The following is a 19,592-nucleotide window of genomic DNA, read 5'->3' as shown; positions in this document are numbered from 1 at the left end:
AATTCAGCCTATTTCAAATTTTTAATTTAAAGAAGCATTAATTACTACTCCACTTAATAGCAGATTTAATTACTGCAGCAGTACTTAATAGCAAATAGGAAATTGAAGATAATATTTTGCGTCACAGTTACAGACTTTATCTCCCTCTCTTCTAACTTGTTCTTTTCTACCTATATCATCTCTTGAACATGTTAGTGATGGTACGACAAATGCCATGTTAGTAAGATTTTCTTTCTTAGGAGTATTATAAAATTAAATTAGTACATTACAAAATTTATTTATTAATTTAAAATATATAATGATGCATGACAGCATGAATCGTAGTTATAACTTTTTTAAAGGAATTTTTTATAAATATCTGAATTAAAGAAAATCATCCTAATGGAAATGATAATTGAACAACAAAAGTGAATTTTAGATTCAAATGAACAATTCAATAATGATTAGTGTATAACTTTAATCTAAAATTCATATCTAATAGTGAGTTGAAACTAAACATTATTGAATTGTTCGATTTGATCTAAAGATTTATTTGAATTAGTAGTATCAATAAAAAAAATGTCTAAGTGTGTCAAATTAATCTATGTACCTTTTTATATTCTATTTTTAGATGTAATTGGGCAATTAAGGTGAATTTTAGTTTCAAATAAACATTTCAAGTGAATTTCACTAAGTACTATTGAACTGTTTAACTTATAAGTTTAATGAATTGTTTAGTTACATCGTGTAATCTAGTAACTCTAAGCACTGTTGAATTGTCCAATTGATCCTATGTTTAGTTAACTATAAGTTCAATTGAATTGTTTAGTTACATTTTACAATCGAGTGAATCTAAGGACTATTGAATTGCTCAATTGATTTTATATTCAATTAACTATAAGTTCAATTGAATTATTTAGGTACATCTTATAATTGAGTGAATCTAAGAATTATTGAATTTCTCAATTAATTCTATGTTTGATTAATTATAAGTTTATTTGAATTATTTAATTACATATTGTATTTATGTGAATCTAAGCACTACTGAATTTGTCAATTAAATCTATGTTCGATTAATTCTAAGCTTAATTGAATTGTGTAGTTACATCTTGTATTTATGTGAATCTAAGCACTACTGAATTTGTCAATTAAATCTATGTTCGATTAATTCTAAGCTTAATTGAATTGTGTAGTTACATCTTGTATTTATGTGAATCTAAGCATTCAGTCGTATTTATGTGAATCTAAGCACTACTGAATTTGTCAATTAAATATATGTTTGATTAATTCTAAGCTTAATTGAATTGTGTAGTTACATCTTGTATTTATGTGAAAATTTCTCAATTAATTCTATGTTAGATTAATTCAAGCTTAATTGAATTGTGTAGTTACTTCTTGTGTTTATGTGAATCTAAATACTCTTGAATTGTTCAATTGTTTCTAAGTTCATTTGAATATTATTTGCATCTTATATGTAAGTGAACTAAGCACTATTGTATTTTGTTCAATAAAATATAGTTTCAATTATATATCAAATTAATTTATATTCGATTGAGTAATTTGATTCTTTAATTTTTACTATTCATGTGTTTGTTTGATTATATGATGATTATAATTTTATTTAATTAAAATTTAATTATTATCTTCATTGTATTATCCACACTAAAGTAATCAAAATGTGCTAGCTGTCAATAATATATTCCTCGTTGCAAGTTTTTTTTCCTGCTCAAAATCAGTGTTAAAATACGTGGCTTGAGAATTGCAACTTGCCTCAAACAACATGTTTCAATTTAAAATTTTAATGGACACGTTAGAGCGGGTTTAAAATACTTGTGTTTATTGAATTTGTATACTATTAGTTTATGATGATTTTATCATGGAATTTGAAATTTTAATGGACACGTTTAGCCTGTGTATCGCTTAGAGAATTACTCATATATAATATGCTCTATTGCAGCCATGAGTCCGTGAGAGATGATCAGATCATCCGACAGTAGCAATAGTATTAAGTTGAGCAAAAATCAAGAAAATGCAATAGTGATAAGTTGAGCAATAAATAATGAACTCATTTGACATTTCGTCAAATATATATTGTGCTCACATCAATATACATCTATTCTTCTTTATCTTACAATGAATCTAACCAAAAGATTTACAGAAAATCAAAAACAACATTAACAAAGTTTATAGAGAATCAAAAATAACTTTATTGAAAACATTTAAGAAATCCATCCAAATTTTACAGAAAACCAAAAACATCAAAACGAGAGTCCTTTTCATCGCCGATGCATCAATCGTGCCCCTGCGCCCGGATACTCAACGCGGCCAGCTTCTTATCCTCCTGCTCGACAACTTCTCCAGCTCCAGTTTAAGTTTAAAAATCAACACTTATTTCCTAGGCTTGACATGAAGCTAAACTCATAAGTCATAAGAGAGCAGTTTAAGTGTTGTAAATTAGGGATTTTGCAAGCAAATCGAAAAGAAAATGGGTTAGACCAAAGAAAAACTAAAATGGCTCCATTTTGTGTAAATGATGGCGGGAGAATAACATTAAGCGGGAGAAGGAAAAAGAGGCAGCCAATTTTTCTTCCTAGTAAGTATGAAAAGGATATAAATGTAAAATGAAGTAGTATTAAACCGGAAATTTAAGAAAACCGGGTTTTTTATGCTATTGAACCAGTTTATGGCTGACCATAATGTGGCCGCGTAGCATTTTCCTTTTTCTTTAACTTACAAAATAATACTACATAAAATTCCGTGCAAAAAATAAACGTTTCATATTTATTGGGACGGGTGGAGTATTATTTTATACTCCGTACAAATAATATAGTGTGTGTAACAACTTCCCTTGTTGTGGCTGAATGTACAGCAGGGGATCTAAACCCTTATTGAATATACTAATATGGTTGATAATTTTTTATACGAAACGGATCCGCACGAAATAAAATGACCCAATAAGAACATGATGATTACGAGCCAGATTCAGGTTATCCGATAAGAAATAAAATTATGGGGTATTATTCATATTAATTAAAAATATTACTCCCTCTGTCTACCAAAAATAGCCTCATTTATGGCTGACACGGATTTTAATGAGAAATTCGTAAAGTAAGATGGATAAACTTTCCATTTTTAGAAATGAGACTATTTTATGTGAACATCTCAAATAACAAAATGAGACTTTTTCGTGGATGGTGGGAGTATATTTTAATTTTATTATTTATATTTAAATCACAATAAAGCTTTAATTATGTTATAACAAGTTTTAATCAAGTTTTAATCATGTAATATCATTTATCTGGTATTTATTGTGTAGTGTTAAACTAATTTGTATAGTGACTTACTAACATTAACGGTAAGGCTAAGGCTGACAATTTTCGAATGACACGATAATCCGCACAAGTCTGAGCCAGCAACGAGCCGCTTTGTTGTTGCCTTTATACTCCATTCGATCCGAATTACGAGTGTTAATACCCAAATTACAGTTTAGAAGTTGTGAAGTCTAATCCAACTTCGATCCATATAACATCGAGTTGTAAATGTTGTGAGTTGAAACTGTGAGCCCCAAATAGCGAAATGCTAAAATACATGCATTAATGTCGCAAATTAATAAAAAAAATTAAATTAAATTAATGAAAACGACGTCATATCAAATTTACCTAAACGATAACCTTTTGAAGAACGTCGAAAAATCCGGTTTCCACACTACTACTATTTTCACCGAAAAATGATTCAAGTAATACAAGTATTTTTTTCTATTTATAATTATAACTCTCAATTAACTAGTTACAAATTAAATGAACTAAAATTTATACGCAAATCAACCAACGTTATGCGTATCTTATGCTTTATTCATCTCCCATTATATATAAAAATTTATCAACAAATTCAATTCTTTCTACATAGAGCCAAAAAAGAAGGAAAAAAAATGATAAAATCAAGCGGCTGTTGGAACTAAAGGGCAAAACGGTGTATTGGGATCATCCCTGTGGGTGGGTATAAGAAAATGCCTCAACCTCCCCTGTTGTTTTCTCATATACCCCTCACAAAGAAACTCCCGCGAAAATTGATCCTCCACCTCCCTATTCACATCATGCACAAACACATGCGTCTCCGCTCCACCGCCGCGGTTCCTAGCCATCATCCCGGCCGTGTAGATGGCCGACATCCTCCCCGGCGCCTCATCGTAGTACCCTGTGGGCGCGTCGACCATGATCACGTCCCACTCCACGCTATACACAATGCTGGGCAACCCCTTGAGCGCCAACTGGCACATCGAGTACCTGGAAAGACATGGACCGGATTAAGATATGTGGCTTTAATTAATTATACTTGAACTTTAAATAATTCAACGATTACCTGAAAAATATATGGACTGAAACTCAATTGAGATACATGGCTTTAAATAATTATAATTGGACTTTAATTCATTAACATAAACAAAAGGATGCAAGTTCATAACCCAATACCTATGATGATCTTAATAAAAGGATGCAAGCTCATACCCCAAAGCCTATAATGTTGTTACTATTATTAATACTCAGTCCCTTCGTCCTCAATGATGTGTCTCAGTTTTTCATTTTGGATTGTCACATTTCATTTTTACTATTTTTGATAGTAGACCTCACATTCCACTAACTTATTTTCACTCACATTTTATTATAAAACTAATATACAAAGGTAGGACCAGCATTCCATTTACTTTTTTCAGCACACTTTCTACTACATTTGTTTAAAACATATATCGAGTCAAAGTAGGATACATATTGGGAGACAGATGGAGTACTCTAATATAGAGAAATAGTAGTTTAATTGAATAAGATAGTTTAGAACTTCATAATTATTGTTTTGTCAAGCAAAATATTATGTTGAATAAGAGATTTAATTGAATTGTGTACCGGGAATTGTTTCTGCACATCGGAAAGTATTGAATTCACATGCATGACTCATCAACCACAGAAAAAAAGCTAATTAATTGGTAAGTTATCTAACTCTTGTGTTTAAATGCTCAAGATACAATATCGATCGGTTATTAATCTAGATCTTTTTTATGTCTGTAATTTCCGCTGCATATCATTAGAAGACGACAAGAATGTCTATATAAGTAGTACCTCGGATCAGCGACGGCCGTGCACTCGGGCCCCCTCCCCGCCTCCATCAGCCCGCGCGCCTCGCTCACCCTGCTCCCGTACGCCACGTGGTACGACTCCAGCATGGGGAATCTCCGCTGGATCTGCTCGATCCACGCGGCGTCCTCCTCCAGGAACACGGTCCGTCCCCCGTGGTTGAGCGAGTGCCACATGAGGCTGTCGTGGCCGAGGCCGAACACGAGGAAGTTGCACGGCGACGCCCGGTCGAGGACCCTCGCCGTCACCGAGATCTCCTTGAGCGTCTGCTGCGGGGTGATGCTCGATGTCGTGTAGTGGACCAGCGCCTCGGCCACCGACGTTGGGAGTTTCCCCGGCGAGCAGCCCACGCCGCCTTTCCTCGACAGGAAACCGGCCGGAGATGAGGAAGAGGATGATGATGGTAGGGTTGATTTGAGAATGAAGAGGAGGAGAGATGATGTGGTGACTATGATGAGGAGAAGCTTCAGATTTAGAGGGCTCTGCGCTCTTACCCTCATTTTAGAAGGAAACAAAATTTGAGCAAGGCTAATAATTAAACCTACAAAATGTGTGTGTAGATATATGATTGTGGTGAAAAAGGCAGCACAACAACTGGAAATATTTTGTATGAAGCAATGTGGTTTGCTGGTGGATCAGATGTAAGAAAGCCACCCTTCAGTAGGTGATGCGTTACATGAATCACAACTGAAATTAGTTTAAAAGAAGATTGAGCAAATGTAATGCTATGATTCTATTTTTTTTTGTATTAAAATGAGAAGTGATTTTAGACATGGAGTTAAGTCAATACCAAGCAATTTGTTTTGGCTTTCTTGAAAAAAAACGAATTTTCTTCTCCAACCTTTCATATGTGAAAAGTTATACTCGCTCCGTCCCAGAAAAGTATGAACTATTTCCTTTTTAGTCTGTCTCTGAAAAGTATGAACTTTATAATTTTGAAAACTCATTTCTCTCTGATGAGGTGTGACTCATTCTCCACTAACAATACTTTAAACACTTTTTCTTTCTATCTCTCTTACTTTTTCAATTATGTATTAAAACCTGTGCCGAATCAAATGTTCATAATCTTTGGGGATGGAGGGAGTGTAATAGCATCGTGTTTGAAATTAGTATCTCTATTCTCATAGCATCTACTCCTAAGTTTGATATACAATTTAGGGTAAATGCAAAATAAATAACTGAGAGATGATTAGAGTCTGGTCAGTCCCACATTTTTCAAAACCTGAGCGATAAATCACAAAAGATGTAATTTTCTCAATTATCTCATCCTTCCATTTCCTGTCATATTGTGTGTTGATGTGATAGCCACTTTAAAACATGTTGTTTCAAACAGGTTATCACATCATTGCGTGATCTTCGGAAAAATGAAGGATGGAAATAATTGCAAAATTTTCATCTTTCATGATTTACCTTTCAGATTAATTTGAAAAGTGTGGGGCGGACCAAAATTTGACCATTTTCTCATAATCTCAAATTTTAATCTTAAATGAATTATCATATGATAATTAGTCATGAAAATCGAACTGACACCCACGAAGATTGTTGGTATTTGAACCGAAAGTGGAGATATATATATATATATATATATATATATATATATATATATATATATATAGGGTCTTAATCTATCAAAATACCCCCTTAAGTACAAAAATACAGACCAAATCTGGAACGGAGGATCTGATTATGAACGGCCACGATTTAGTCTTGTCAACCATTTTGTTAGGTCATAATAATAACGAATTGAGGCATAAAAGGGTAATATGAGAACTAAAAAAATATAAACTGACGTTCCATTTTTTCTTCGCGTAAATCATGGGATCATTACTCAAAAATATAAACTGACGTTCCGTTTTTACTCATGGCATAACCATACTAAAAACGCCTTTACAATTCAAGCACGACAAAAAAATTAACCAAAAATATAGACATATCTTTGGGTCATACTAATTTATGTTATGTGTCATAATAAAAAATATGGTAAAATAGGGTCAAAATATAATTACATTCAAGTCATAACACAGGGATTATATGGCATAACCATACTAAAAACGCCTTTACAATTCAAACACGACAAAAAAAAATTACCCAAAAATATAGACATATCTTTGGGTCATACTAATTAATGTTATGTGTCATAATAAAAAATATGGTAAAATAGGGTCAAAATATAATTACATTCAAGTCATAACACAGGGATTATATGGCATAACCATACTAAAAAAGCCTTTACATTTCAAGCACGACAAAAAAAATTACCCAAAAATATAGACATATCTTTGGGTCATACTAATTAATGTTATGTGCCATAATAAAAAAAATGGTAAAATAGGGTCAAAATATAATTACATTCAAGTCATAACACAAGGATTATGTTTTATACCACAAAAATTTAATTTATTCTAATATGTCATAATAGATGAAAATATAGGTCATGATCATATAAAAGGAACATTAGATGACGGAGCAAAATTATAGGAAATACTATAACTAAAGACATAATGCAATTTGCATAATTAACCTTTTAAGATCATAAGTAATTAAAATATTAAAATCTACCTAATAAATCTAGCCGTTAATTAATGTAATCTTAAGATTAGATTGGCTAATCCAATGGACAGAAAACCGTCTGCATTTCTTGGTTTAAGCCAATACTTGTTTTGATCAAATACCTATATATATATATATATATATATATATATATATATATATATATATGCGTAGCGTTCAAAGAAGGAATTGGGTACCCAATTCTACGCAGAATATATCTATTTATCTAACTTGAATTTATTCCACCGGCGGAATTTGATTCATAGGTATTAGGAAGTAAAAGGCTATCTATCTAACTTGGAAAATAGATTGCTTAGAGAAATATGCAAAATATATGAACTTTACGATAAAGATGTAGGCTATAGTATTATAAATGCTATCTTTGATTATTGCACTTTATAAAAGGTGATGTAACGTGTGTGATTATTCACTCTATTTCACTTTTAATGACTAATTCTATGTTCCATATGGTGTACTTTTCTTAAGTAGCACACGTATGAATTTTGTCCAATTTTAGTTATTTTATAATTTAGCTGGGATTTAAAATGAAGAGTAGTAGCTTTTTTTTGTTGGTAAATAAATTGAAAATTCAAAGGCAGCGTTTGAGTAGACTCGAACCCAACATATCAATCACATCGGAGGTGCTCAATCGAGTTTTAAAATTCTTGAGTATTTTTAACAGTAATAATAATAATAATGATAATTTTACTTTTATCATATAACAACCTTAATGAGATTTTAGGGCATAATTATGTGTGAATAATTAAGCCTGTAAACAGAATATTACTGGTGAGAAAACGACGACAACAATATTAATAATGACGCTGACATTGCATGATTATATTAATGGCGAAGACATTTTTCAGTACAATATCATAAACATGTTTATTGGTATTATTGAATGTTTGTTGACATTTTTTCGGGAAAACTAACCAAATAATTTGTGATATAATTTAATAATTCTCCATTTATTCTTTTGATAATTAAGATAATTCTTTACACTGCAACAAAATGTCTAACAGTAACACATTTTTAGTGACGCAATGAGAAATGCCACAATTTGCTACACCCCCACATATGCATCTACAATATTTTGTAACACATAAAAAAGAAAGTAAAATTGTTACACTAAAATATGTAACAAATTTTAACTATATGACAGATTAATATTGTCCGTCTTGAAAATTTGAAGTCTTCTTAAAATTTGTGCAGAATCTTATCCCCTAAATAACTTAGTAATTAATATAGGAGAGTAGGCAGATTCCTCTTTTTTCTTGTGTGTGACGTGCTAGCTGTCTTGGTACATGACACTTGATAATTTCGCATGCACTGTTTCTCATAGAAATATTTAATCTCTCCTAATTACATAATCATCACTAGGTTAAGACTTCAAGCTAGTACAAGAAGATACAAGGTGTCACAATCGTCAAATAAAAATATCTTGTTCAGCTTAGCTCAATGCTGGATTTAGGGTGTCGGAGGGCTGGTGGCTGACCCCGGATCTGCCAAAGAGCTTAAAATATTATCGAGCCAAAAAATATTATGACAGTCCCTCCGTTTGTAGAAATAACATTTACGTATACAAAAGAATATAGCAAAATGCATAATACTCCATATAGTTTGGATTTTGTAATATTCATTTCATAAAATAAAATAAAGATGTATTGAGATTCTAAAAAATATGTAAAGCAAGAGATCCTCTCTTACATTTTTGGACCTCAAACAAATTTCAAATCTAAAGAATTTTCACTAGAAACTAGACAATGAATTTTTAAATTTGTACTAGTATTTTTAAAATTTCATCTATGAACTGTCCAATCAAAGCCTCCCCTCACCTTGAAGCCCAAAGTTGAATTTGGTATGCCCCAATGTTGTTCCTAGCAATTTTCGGCCCAAAACAATATTTGATAGCGCAATTTAAATGAATTTAGCTTCAATTTAACGTCTTAAAATTTATAACCTGAAATAACACGAATCAAAAGGTCTAATTTACACGAAATCCCAAGCTTTTTACTTTTTATATTATATTTTGGCTGATAAAATCACAAACTTTGTGAAGCTTATCCAATTATTCATTTCACTTTTCCCATTTGTATTTTAATAGGTCGAAAAAGATAAATAAGACCAACTCGAGTGGTCAAATTAATATTTACATCTCACTTCCATACTTAACCGACTCAACGCACAGAAAAAGCATCGAAGATCGTCGAGAAGTTTGGCTAATACAACACGACGGATTGAATACCAGAGAAGAATGGCATTGCAGTGGATGATTATGGCGTACCTGGTGGCAGCGGAAGCCGCGCTGGCCGTTGTCCTAACTTTGCCCTCGCCCAAAGCCATACGATCTCGGATTGTGGCGGCCGTCTCGCTAATTCTCAAGCCAGCACTGTTTATCGTACCATTTGCCGGATTCCAGCTTCTCGGTATGCTACTCTTCCCCTTCACCCCGATTGATTGTCGATTTTCGTGATCGAATTCAATTGAGTGTTTATTTTCATTGCAATTTTTGTTAGATATATACTGGAAGAATGAGCATCGGTTGATGTGCACGGGAGAGGTCTGCACCGCCGAGGAGAGGAATCGCTATGAGAAATCGGTATATTGTTTTCGTCGCTGAATTTTTTTGATTGTGCGCTGGATAATCAGTGTTTTTATCAGGAAATTACGGAATTAGTAATTTATTTATGTGAGATTAAGCCGTTGTTATTAGATAATATCTCTCACTTTCCGTCTTCGAATGAATCTATGCTCATTCTGGAAATTACATTTTGAATACGCTTATTGATGTTCATGTATGGTGATGTCTATAGACTATAGTCCTCTGTTGAATCAGGAATTAATTTAAATATGGATGTGGCCAAAAACTCAAGCGTGTTACTGTGTGTTTGTCAATGACTGATTACAGATGTACAAGTCTCAGAGGAATGGAGTGCTGTGCGTTGCGGCCTGCCTCCTTTACTGGTAAACTCCCAACTTCATGGCTCTGAGTTTGTCCGCTTGAGTCTTGCATAGTATTATTGTTACATTTACATCTTGCCTTTGAATTTTTGGAGCAGGTGCATCTTCCGAATTTGCTGTTATAATAAACAGATTGAACACTTTGAGGGAGTCGAGAAGAGGAACAAGGATCACTAGTACATATCTTTCTCCATCCATTTTGGTTTTCTTAAATGCCAGTAGATACGAGGCTACAAATGTCTCTATGCTAGTTTTTCATATATTTGCGCCTGTTGTTTTAGTTCTGTAGTTTGTCCGTCTCGTGGATTCTGCAAATAAATATGCTACTATTTGTTAAAGCTATGCTAATTTAGACGTTCAGTTTTGTCTTGCTCGTGTCATATAGCTTCCATCTCTCTCTCTCTAATGAATTGTTAAATTATGCTTATTTAGACCGTACAGTTTGTTTTGCTTGTGTCGAATAGGTTCCATCTTACTCTGCTATGGAAGTAGGAAACTGTAGAATAGACATCAGATACTGCAATACATTTTTCTAGTAGATGAGGAAAACTGCACCGAATAGAATTATGAGTTTCTTATTCCCCCAATTTGTAAATGAACTCAACACACATTAGGTAAATGAACTAGCTTCACCTAATCAGAATATTGAAGCCACAAAATAACAACATCTCAAACCAACTGGGAATGGATAATACAACAGCTGAATCCTTATTAATAGTTAAGAAGATGAAGTGATGAACCAAAAGTTGATTCAATAAGAACAGAGAATACCCTATTTGCGTTTGAGCACAACAAGCAGTTGAGTAGACTTACTATACCCAGATTCGATAAAGTGTGACATTTCTTGAGCTTTGTCTGAAATCTTGGCGAACATTTTGTCAACAACAGAATCTCCAAAATGAGCTGAGAAGACCCCCTCCATTCCAGCTCTCATGTGCATTATCAGTTTAGCTACATCAATGGGTCCATCAACCTTGGACCTTGGATCTGTCAGCTCCATTTTCTCAATGCTAAAACACCCATTGTTTTCTATCACCCTCTTCATCTCCCCCATCACAGGAGCATAGATTGGCAAGTTGAACTTGTCTATTTTATCTTTATCCACAACTCCTTCATTAGCTAACTCCATTAGGCTATATCCAAGATAATTGAACATAACACCAACAGGGTGGTCGGATTGGGAGATTCCGTCAGGGGTTCCCGGTACGACCAGAACCAATACTCCTCCTTTCACAATCTCCTCAGCTCTCGCGCTCATGAAACATGACAAATCCTTTTCGTATTGATCTGAGTAGGCCTTGACCACATCTGTGCCTGCTCCGGAGTAGTGGATTCTGCCCTCGTTATGCACCCCTTGAGGCTGCTTGGAGAGCCACTGGAGAGCGTATGAAGAATGCGCCACGGTGATGGAGCTGCGAGGGAAGAGGCGGCCGTGGAACGACCCCGGCACTGCAGCAGCGTGGTACTGCCTCTCCGGTGGGAGGGAGGAGAAGAGGGTGTTGAAATCGTTTCCGAGGTGGTCATTGAAGAATACTTGGAATTCTAGTAGTGTTTCGGATGGCCATTTCTTCTGCACTGCTTCTATCAGATTTTGAACTGTGAAGAATGTGTTTGGCCCAACCGAACACCCTAAATCTGCTATTGCCACTTTGGTCGACCTTGGCTCTGCGTCTAGGCTCCCGATCACTGCCTCTTTTATCTCGTCCTTCACTGCATCCGACGCTAGTTTCTGCGCCGGAATTGTAATGAGATCAGAGGAATTCTAAGTTAGTAATTAAGTACAAAATGATGTGAAAATCTGTGGTGATATAACTATTTACCTGGTAATTGGAGTTTTTGGTGTAGCTGTATTCAGAATCACCACCTTTCATTGGAAAAGTTTCCCCCATTTCTGCACTTTTCTCTACTTTGACAAGATCTAAAATGTAAGATTATGATATAGTAAAGAAGTAGTTATTGTGTGAAGGAACCAAAAGTCAGACTTGTCTGCTTAACATATCTTCCAACTTTGAATGGTCAAGTTCATTTTATCATCTTCCCATAATAGATAATTGAACAGATCTCAAGGCTGCAGCATAATTATTTAGAAAATACTTAAGACGTATGCCATGACAATATAAAGTACACCAATCACTGCAGCATTATTATTTTAAAAATATGCATTGTTTTATTGAATTTTTTATTTTAGTTTGTCTAGTAACTCATATAGTAGAGCTTCAATCAGCAGCATATCTACTAATATAATTTCCATGGACGGGAAGGCCTTGCAACAAAATGGGGCCTTGTTCATGACCATGTGTTACCGAACACCCCACGACCTCTTGGTCACTCTCTCCGTGTATATATCCCGAGTTTCGCAAGTGATCTTTACGATTTTTTCTAGTGATGCCTCGCCTTCTTGGAACTCCCTTTGCGTCAAAAGCTTGAAGAGTAGCCAACAATCACCATATAGTCTATTCTTACAACATATATATCTCCATTTTAAAAGCTTACCTGATAATATGAAGATATAATTATATTTGCGTCTGTTGTTTTTCTGACTTGTGGATTCTGCAAATAAATGTAGTTAAATTATGCTCAATTAGAGGCACAGTTTGCTATCCCAAAACTGCTTCTTCTATCATTTCCTTCACTGCTTCCGACACTAGTTTCTGCGCTGGAATTGTAATGAGACCAGAGATTCGATATTACTAATTTAGTGCAAATTTATATCATGATATATAAGGTACCTGGTACTTGGGAGTTTTTGTTATAACTGTATTCACAATCACCACCATTCATTGGAAATGTTTCCCCCATTTCTGCACTTGTCTCTAATATCATACATTATTCTCTGTACTTTAATACATTATGTGTTTTTTTTAATCTTCGTGGTAAAAGAAATGTCTCTATTATCTAGGAGGGACGGAGGAGGGACAACATAGTGTAGTTATTTTGAAAATAAGACATGTACCATGATGCTATCGCTGCAACATTATTATTTTAAAAATATGCCATGACAAATATTAAGAAAAAGAAATTCCAACACTTCCATATACTTTTTAATTGAGAGATACTCAACCTACCCCAGTTTTAAGAATGTGACTTGTGCATTTGTTTTATCTGTCATTTGTCATAAACAACAAGTAAAAATGATACTCCTCTAGAAATAACCTAGCATTTTAATTTCAAGAGCCTGAACATTCATGAAATTTCATTTTTTGAACATAAATGGTTGAAGATCATATTGTTTTCTTATTTCTTTAATTTGTTTGAGTTTAAGGTCACTTTCTAGTCCAGATATACTTTTAAATTTTAATACTAACTGCAACAACCTGTGAATTAAATTCAAAGTCACAAAGCATAAACATCAAAATTACTACAACTTGGAGGTTGGAACTAATGCATTCAGAATTTCAAATTATATACTATATAACTATATACAATAATATCTATTGATATTCATTTCGAAATTGCTAATCAAATTGCAAATTGGGATGTATGATATCTCGACACAAGTTAACAATAAGTGCCAACAGCTATGGCTGAAAATTTTGAATAAATTCGATTTTATCATACAAAATCAGAGCAACAACATTCTTGACAATTATTGAAAATAAATGCTACGTAATTCAACGTACAGAACTTCAATACTACTGTATAAAACTTTGGCTGAACACTAAACTTGAGAGAGTGAAAATATACATCAATGATACATTTCATGAGCTTCTTATATCCAACTCTAAATGATATTCTTGTGAGCCGATGTGAAATAATATGTTCTTGTATAATTGTATTTCGTTATATTTTACTAATATTATTTTGTTAAGAGGATGAAAGATGATTGTGGAAGATAACAAGTCCTAGGGTTGAGTATTTAGTTTTCGGTTCTTTATTTGTTTTCAAACCGAACAGTAAAATCGAAAGTTTGTGAAAATAAAAATTGAATCGAACCGAACCGAACCGAATTAAATTTAAATTATAAAAATCGATCCGCACCGAAAAATTGAAATTGCATAGATATATCCAAAAAAATACAAACCAAAATCCAAACTACAAAAGTCGAGCCGAAAAAACAAAATTGCACACTACAAAAATAAACTGAAAAAAAAAACATAAAATCAAAAATTATTTTTCTATAATTATCACAAAAATATAGTCTTATCAACTAATTAAAATATCCAAAACAATTACAAATATAAAATCTAAATATTATTAAATTTATTAATTTATAAAGCAATACAAATAGAGTTTGTTTTTATTTAACCAAAGGTGTACCGAACCCGCGACCTCAAGGTCACCACAACTCCGTGCTGTCAACTGCGCTGCAACCCGTTGGTAGTTCGTTTTTAGTTATAGTATATTGCACAATATAAGAATAATATTAAAAGGAAATTTGATTTTTTTTTTCAGTTTTATATATCCAAACATAGCCGAAAAACCAAAATTTGTGTTAGGTTCGGATCGGATACTCGGCCATTTTGCTCACCCCCACACTAGTCGATGCGAGAATCAAAACATCTTAGTGTGACTAGAATTACACATTAAAATCACATCACATAGATAAAATACTCATAAAATTTCAAAGTCTCACTCAAATCTAAGTCGCACAATGTGTGCAAAGATTGGATAAACCAATTACATTTTAGAAAGATGCACAATCATATTTGCAATTACAAACTAATATGCCACCAACTCCATCAGAAGCACAATATCCCTCCCCATTGAATTCAGCCTTGCAATTGCCTACACAATCTGGAAGGCTACAACCTCTGTTGTCAATTATAGTTGTGCATTTTTTTTGCCCATTCACTTCTAAAACTGCACCAAACACAGCTGCAAAAACAAATTTTAAAATTTTTCCAATAAAAAATACTATGTTCAAAATTCTGAAATAAAAATATATCTATATACCTGATAAGAGAAGGAAGAGAACTAGAGATAATTTAGCCATTCTACTTAATTCAACCTTTCTTTTTGTATACTAATATTATATTGCTCGCCTCTAAGTAATAATATTGTAATGGTGTGTCATTGTTTCATTTATATAGGGCCTGTAGTTGAGCGATATCCAAATTAGGAAATGATATCACCACATTGTCATCACAATAAATTCCAATTACTCACTATTTTATTTCAAATATTGTTTCCATATATAGTAGCGCCAATTAAGGAAGTACTAATAATTTTGAAGGAACGCAAAAGTCAGATTTGGCTGCTTAATCAAATACTTACTATTTATGACTTTCAAATTCATATATAGTCAGATTTGGCTGTTTAATCAAATACTTACTATTTATAGAAGATTTGAAGTCTACATCATTATTTTTTTTTAGAAATGGCATGTGCCGACCTGATTCCTAGCTTATTACAAATATAGTAGTATCAATTATAGTATAACACTAATTAGGCAATCAATTTTTGTAAAAATTATAACCCAGAGTCACATTTGACTGTGGCCCATGGGCTCAACACAAATTTAAAAAATTCAGAGGTATTTTTTTAGTTTGTTTTTATTTATTTTAATTATAAAATTTTAAATATTAGCAGTATTAAATTAGCTATTGAGAATTTGAGATTTGTTATTATTGCAAAAAAAAGGGTTTAGTTTCTTGTAAGTAGATAAACTTTTTTAACTAAGAAAATGAGTACCTACATAAGTTTTTAATATGGAGTTTGACGTTATCCAAATCTCGCCAGCGAACATTCAGTTATGTATAATCAATTTAAAATTCAAAGATAAAGTTGAAATACTATGGAGTCTTTGTAATGCTTTCATAAGTGTTGCGTTTCATCGAAAGTGGTCAAATTAAGAAGTAATTAAGGTATTCCTAATCCAGAATAGTCGAATAAATCAAAGTATAATACCACATTACTGTATAAACAAGAGCTTCACGTATCGTATCTACTACTCCAATTCATTCACTATCGATTATTTTGATAGTGGATGTTTTAAGAGTGTAAAAGAAAAAAAGTATTATATGCTATGGAATTATGGAACTGGTCAGAATTTTGTGATGCTGAATGGTTGGAGCATTACTAAAAAACGTGTTTTTATACGGATGGAACAATTCATGATAATAAATAAAACTACGTAATTTAATACTTCAAGCTTTACAAATTAAGCAAAATTCAATCAAACTTCATGATTTAAATGATTATTATTTGAATAAAAAAAGTGACTAATTTTCATAGATACTCAAAATGAAAAATCTGACCATTCATTGTGAATAAAAGGAATAGTTCTATTATTGGATCAACACTCTCATTTATTTTTTAAAATATTTTAATAAATAAAGTAAATTATTAAATTTATGTTAAAATTAATAAAGTGGAACTATGCTTCAATATCAACATTTTAACTCACATTCTTTTATATAGATTAAATTGTGCATGAGGTATTAAATTTTAAAATGTATATCAACCCAAAGTATTATTCATGAAGAAATCATAAGAAGATGACAAAGTAAAATACAAAAATGTTACTACTATTATTCATTTTCGGGTAAGCACCACAAATAGCTGATTAGAAATATGATGGAGAGCCTTGAAGCAGTCTGCGATCCGCGGAGTCATGGGCACAACGTTGTCGAACATCTGATCGGCCACGGAAGCTCCAAAATGAGCCGCGAAAACTCCCTCCATGGCCGATCTCATGTGAGTCACCACATTCGCCGCATCAAGCGGCCCCGCCACCTTCGACTTAGGGTTCGTCAGCTCCATTCTCTCAATCCTAAAACACCCATTCTTCTCTATCACCTCCCTCATTTCCCCCAGCCTTGGAATATGGATCGGCAAGTTGAACTCCTCTATCCTGCTCTTCTCCACAACCCCCTGCACATATAAAACAAAATGGAAATTGTTTATATTTTTAAAGAGAACAAGTTTCCTAAAATAGAAAATTCTATTTTTAAAGAGGATATGTTTCCTAAAATAGAAAGTTTTTAATTTTAAAGAGCAGAGCACCTTGTCAGCTAAGTCCATGAGACTGTAGCCGTAGAAATCGAAGAGGGCGCTGAGCTCGGTCTGCGTCAGGCCGTCAGGAGTTGCCGGCATGACAAGGAACATAAGTCCGCCACTCACAATCTCCTCCGCTCTGGCGTCCAAGAAGCATCCTAAATCGGCCTCAAACTGGGCCGAGTAGGCTGTGGCCACGGGCTCTGGGGCGCCAGAGCCGTGGATACCGGCCTCGTTGTTGACCCCCTGAGGGGGTTTGGAGAGCCAGTGGAGGGACTGGGAGGAGTAGGCGATGGTGAGGGAGTTGCGGGGGAAGAGGCGGCCGTAGAAGGAGCCTCCCACGGCGGCTGCGTGGTAGGGCCGCTCCGGTGGGAGGGATGTTAGGAGGGTGTTGAAGTCGTTGCTAAAGTGATCGTTGAAGAATACTTGGAATTCTAGGTTTTTGGTTTGGAGAGGTTGGATTAGATTTTGAACTGCGAGGAATGTGTTTGGACCGATGGAGCAACCGAAATCGGCTAAGGCGATTGTGGTGCTCCCCATTGATGACGTCACTTTGTCTGTGTCTAGATACTTGATCACTGATTCTTCGATCATTTCTTTCACTGTGTCTGATGCTAGTTTCTGTCCCATGTCATATTCATTAGTAAAAGTGAAATATATTAGAAAATGTAAATGGTCGATTTTGTCACGAGGTGTTTATTAGAAAATGTCTTACCATTTGGGTCATTTTTATTTAGTACCCATCGTTTCACTTAAAATATCATGCAAAAAATATGTGGTGACGTGAACGGCGAAATTACACGTTGATTGAGTAATCGATATGTAAATTTTGGTTAATCGACGTGTAATTTCGACTGTCGCATCGATATTCTGATTGCCTGAAATTTTTGGCAGACATTTTTTTATTCGAAAAATGATACGATGTGTATTAAATGGTAATTACTTAAATGGTGTGATATTTTTGGGTGAACACCTCAAACAACATGACAAAATCGACCATTTAGTATGTATTAAATCTGGGATGGATTATGGATATTGTTAGTACCTGATAGAGGGAGTTTTTGGAGTAACTGTGAGAATCATCACCACTCTTCATTGGGAAAGATTCACTCATTGTGTTGCTTCTCTCCCTACTTTGAGATTCTTTTCGAAATGTAAAATTATGCTATTTTGAGATTATGGGGGTCATGTATATATACTTATTTGGGTGGCTCAACTTTCTTATTTTTCCCCTTTTTATATTGGACTATATTTCATTCAGTATTATTGAGTTATTGACTTCTTCCAGAACTAGAGGGAACAAACAACCGGTCTTCGTTAACTACCGACACCTCATTCTCAACTTTCTTATTTTTCCCCTTTTTATATTGGACTATATTTCATTCAGTATTATTGACTTCTTCCAGAACTAGAGGGAACAAACAATCGGTCTTCATTAAGAGCATCCACTGCACGTCCCGCGCGCGGCTCGCGTTCCGTCCCGGGACGCGTTACAACGTTCGTCTCGTACCGAGCCCGTCCCCAGCCCATCCCGTAGCCTGTAGCCGCGAGACAAGGGACGCGCCGTCCCGACACGCGCCCGGGCGACATGTCGCGCCCCCGATGCATGCGTGACGCCCACTCGCTGGCCCGCGAGTGGGCGTCGTCACGGATGACGCAATAATTCGTTTTTTTTTTAATTCGAATTTTAATAAAAAAATTTTTTTCAAACGGTACTGTTATCGTTAAATTTTTTTTTTGATTTATTTACTCTATAAATAATCCTATTTCATACTCATTTCACACACAAACACACATCTATTCCTCTCAAATCCTCTCTATAACCACTCCAATTTCATCTTAAATCAACTCAAACAAATAGATCCTTTTGAGCAAATGCGTCAACTAATGGAACAATCACTTGAAGAAGATCTACGCCGAGAGGCGGAGGAAGCCGCGCCGCCTCCACGACGCTCCCGGACATACATCCATCGCAACCGGGAGGAAGCCGCCGCAAGGTTAGTACGCGACTACTTCTGCGATAACCCGATTTGGGGAGAA

General features: G+C 34.3%; 4 protein-coding genes across 4 annotated transcripts; 1 reads left to right on the top strand and 3 right to left on the bottom strand.

Annotated features, from left to right (window-relative positions):
* Nucleotides 1–3,809: 3,809 nt before the first annotated feature.
* LOC121760107 (glucuronoxylan 4-O-methyltransferase 1-like) lies at nucleotides 3,810–5,689 on the bottom strand. The gene is made up of 2 exons (XM_042155719.1): nucleotides 5,091–5,689; nucleotides 3,810–4,262 (listed from the first exon to the last, which is right to left on the bottom strand). Exons 1-2 carry the CDS (start codon nucleotides 5,603–5,605, stop codon nucleotides 3,917–3,919), a joined length of 861 nt encoding a protein of 286 aa, XP_042011653.1. The 5' UTR covers nucleotides 5,606–5,689; the 3' UTR covers nucleotides 3,810–3,916.
* Nucleotides 5,690–9,782: 4,093 nt separating this feature from the next.
* On the top strand, nucleotides 9,783–10,980 carry LOC121761191. The gene is made up of 4 exons (XM_042156799.1): nucleotides 9,783–10,081; nucleotides 10,172–10,254; nucleotides 10,564–10,619; nucleotides 10,715–10,980. Exons 1-4 carry the CDS (start codon nucleotides 9,910–9,912, stop codon nucleotides 10,791–10,793), a joined length of 390 nt encoding a protein of 129 aa, XP_042012733.1. The 5' UTR covers nucleotides 9,783–9,909; the 3' UTR covers nucleotides 10,794–10,980.
* Nucleotides 10,981–11,166: 186 nt separating this feature from the next.
* On the bottom strand, nucleotides 11,167–12,638 carry LOC121761277 (loganic acid O-methyltransferase-like). The gene is made up of 2 exons (XM_042156920.1): nucleotides 12,437–12,638; nucleotides 11,167–12,345 (listed from the first exon to the last, which is right to left on the bottom strand). The coding sequence occupies exons 1-2, from the start codon at nucleotides 12,503–12,505 to the stop codon at nucleotides 11,389–11,391; spliced, it is 1,026 nt and encodes a 341-aa protein (XP_042012854.1). The 5' UTR covers nucleotides 12,506–12,638; the 3' UTR covers nucleotides 11,167–11,388.
* Nucleotides 12,639–16,998: 4,360 nt separating this feature from the next.
* LOC121761472 (loganic acid O-methyltransferase-like) lies at nucleotides 16,999–18,694 on the bottom strand. Its single transcript, XM_042157119.1, has 3 exons — nucleotides 18,598–18,694; nucleotides 17,562–18,173; nucleotides 16,999–17,429 (listed from the first exon to the last, which is right to left on the bottom strand). The coding sequence occupies exons 1-3, from the start codon at nucleotides 18,664–18,666 to the stop codon at nucleotides 17,091–17,093; spliced, it is 1,020 nt and encodes a 339-aa protein (XP_042013053.1). The 5' UTR covers nucleotides 18,667–18,694; the 3' UTR covers nucleotides 16,999–17,090.
* Nucleotides 18,695–19,592: the final 898 nt, after the last annotated feature.

This window comes from Salvia splendens, chromosome 13, assembly GCF_004379255.2.
Source record: "Salvia splendens isolate huo1 chromosome 13, SspV2, whole genome shotgun sequence".
NCBI lineage: Eukaryota > Viridiplantae > Streptophyta > Magnoliopsida > Lamiales > Lamiaceae > Salvia > Salvia splendens.
Note: the sequence above shows the minus strand (reverse complement) of the source record. Positions and strands in the feature narration are given on the sequence as shown.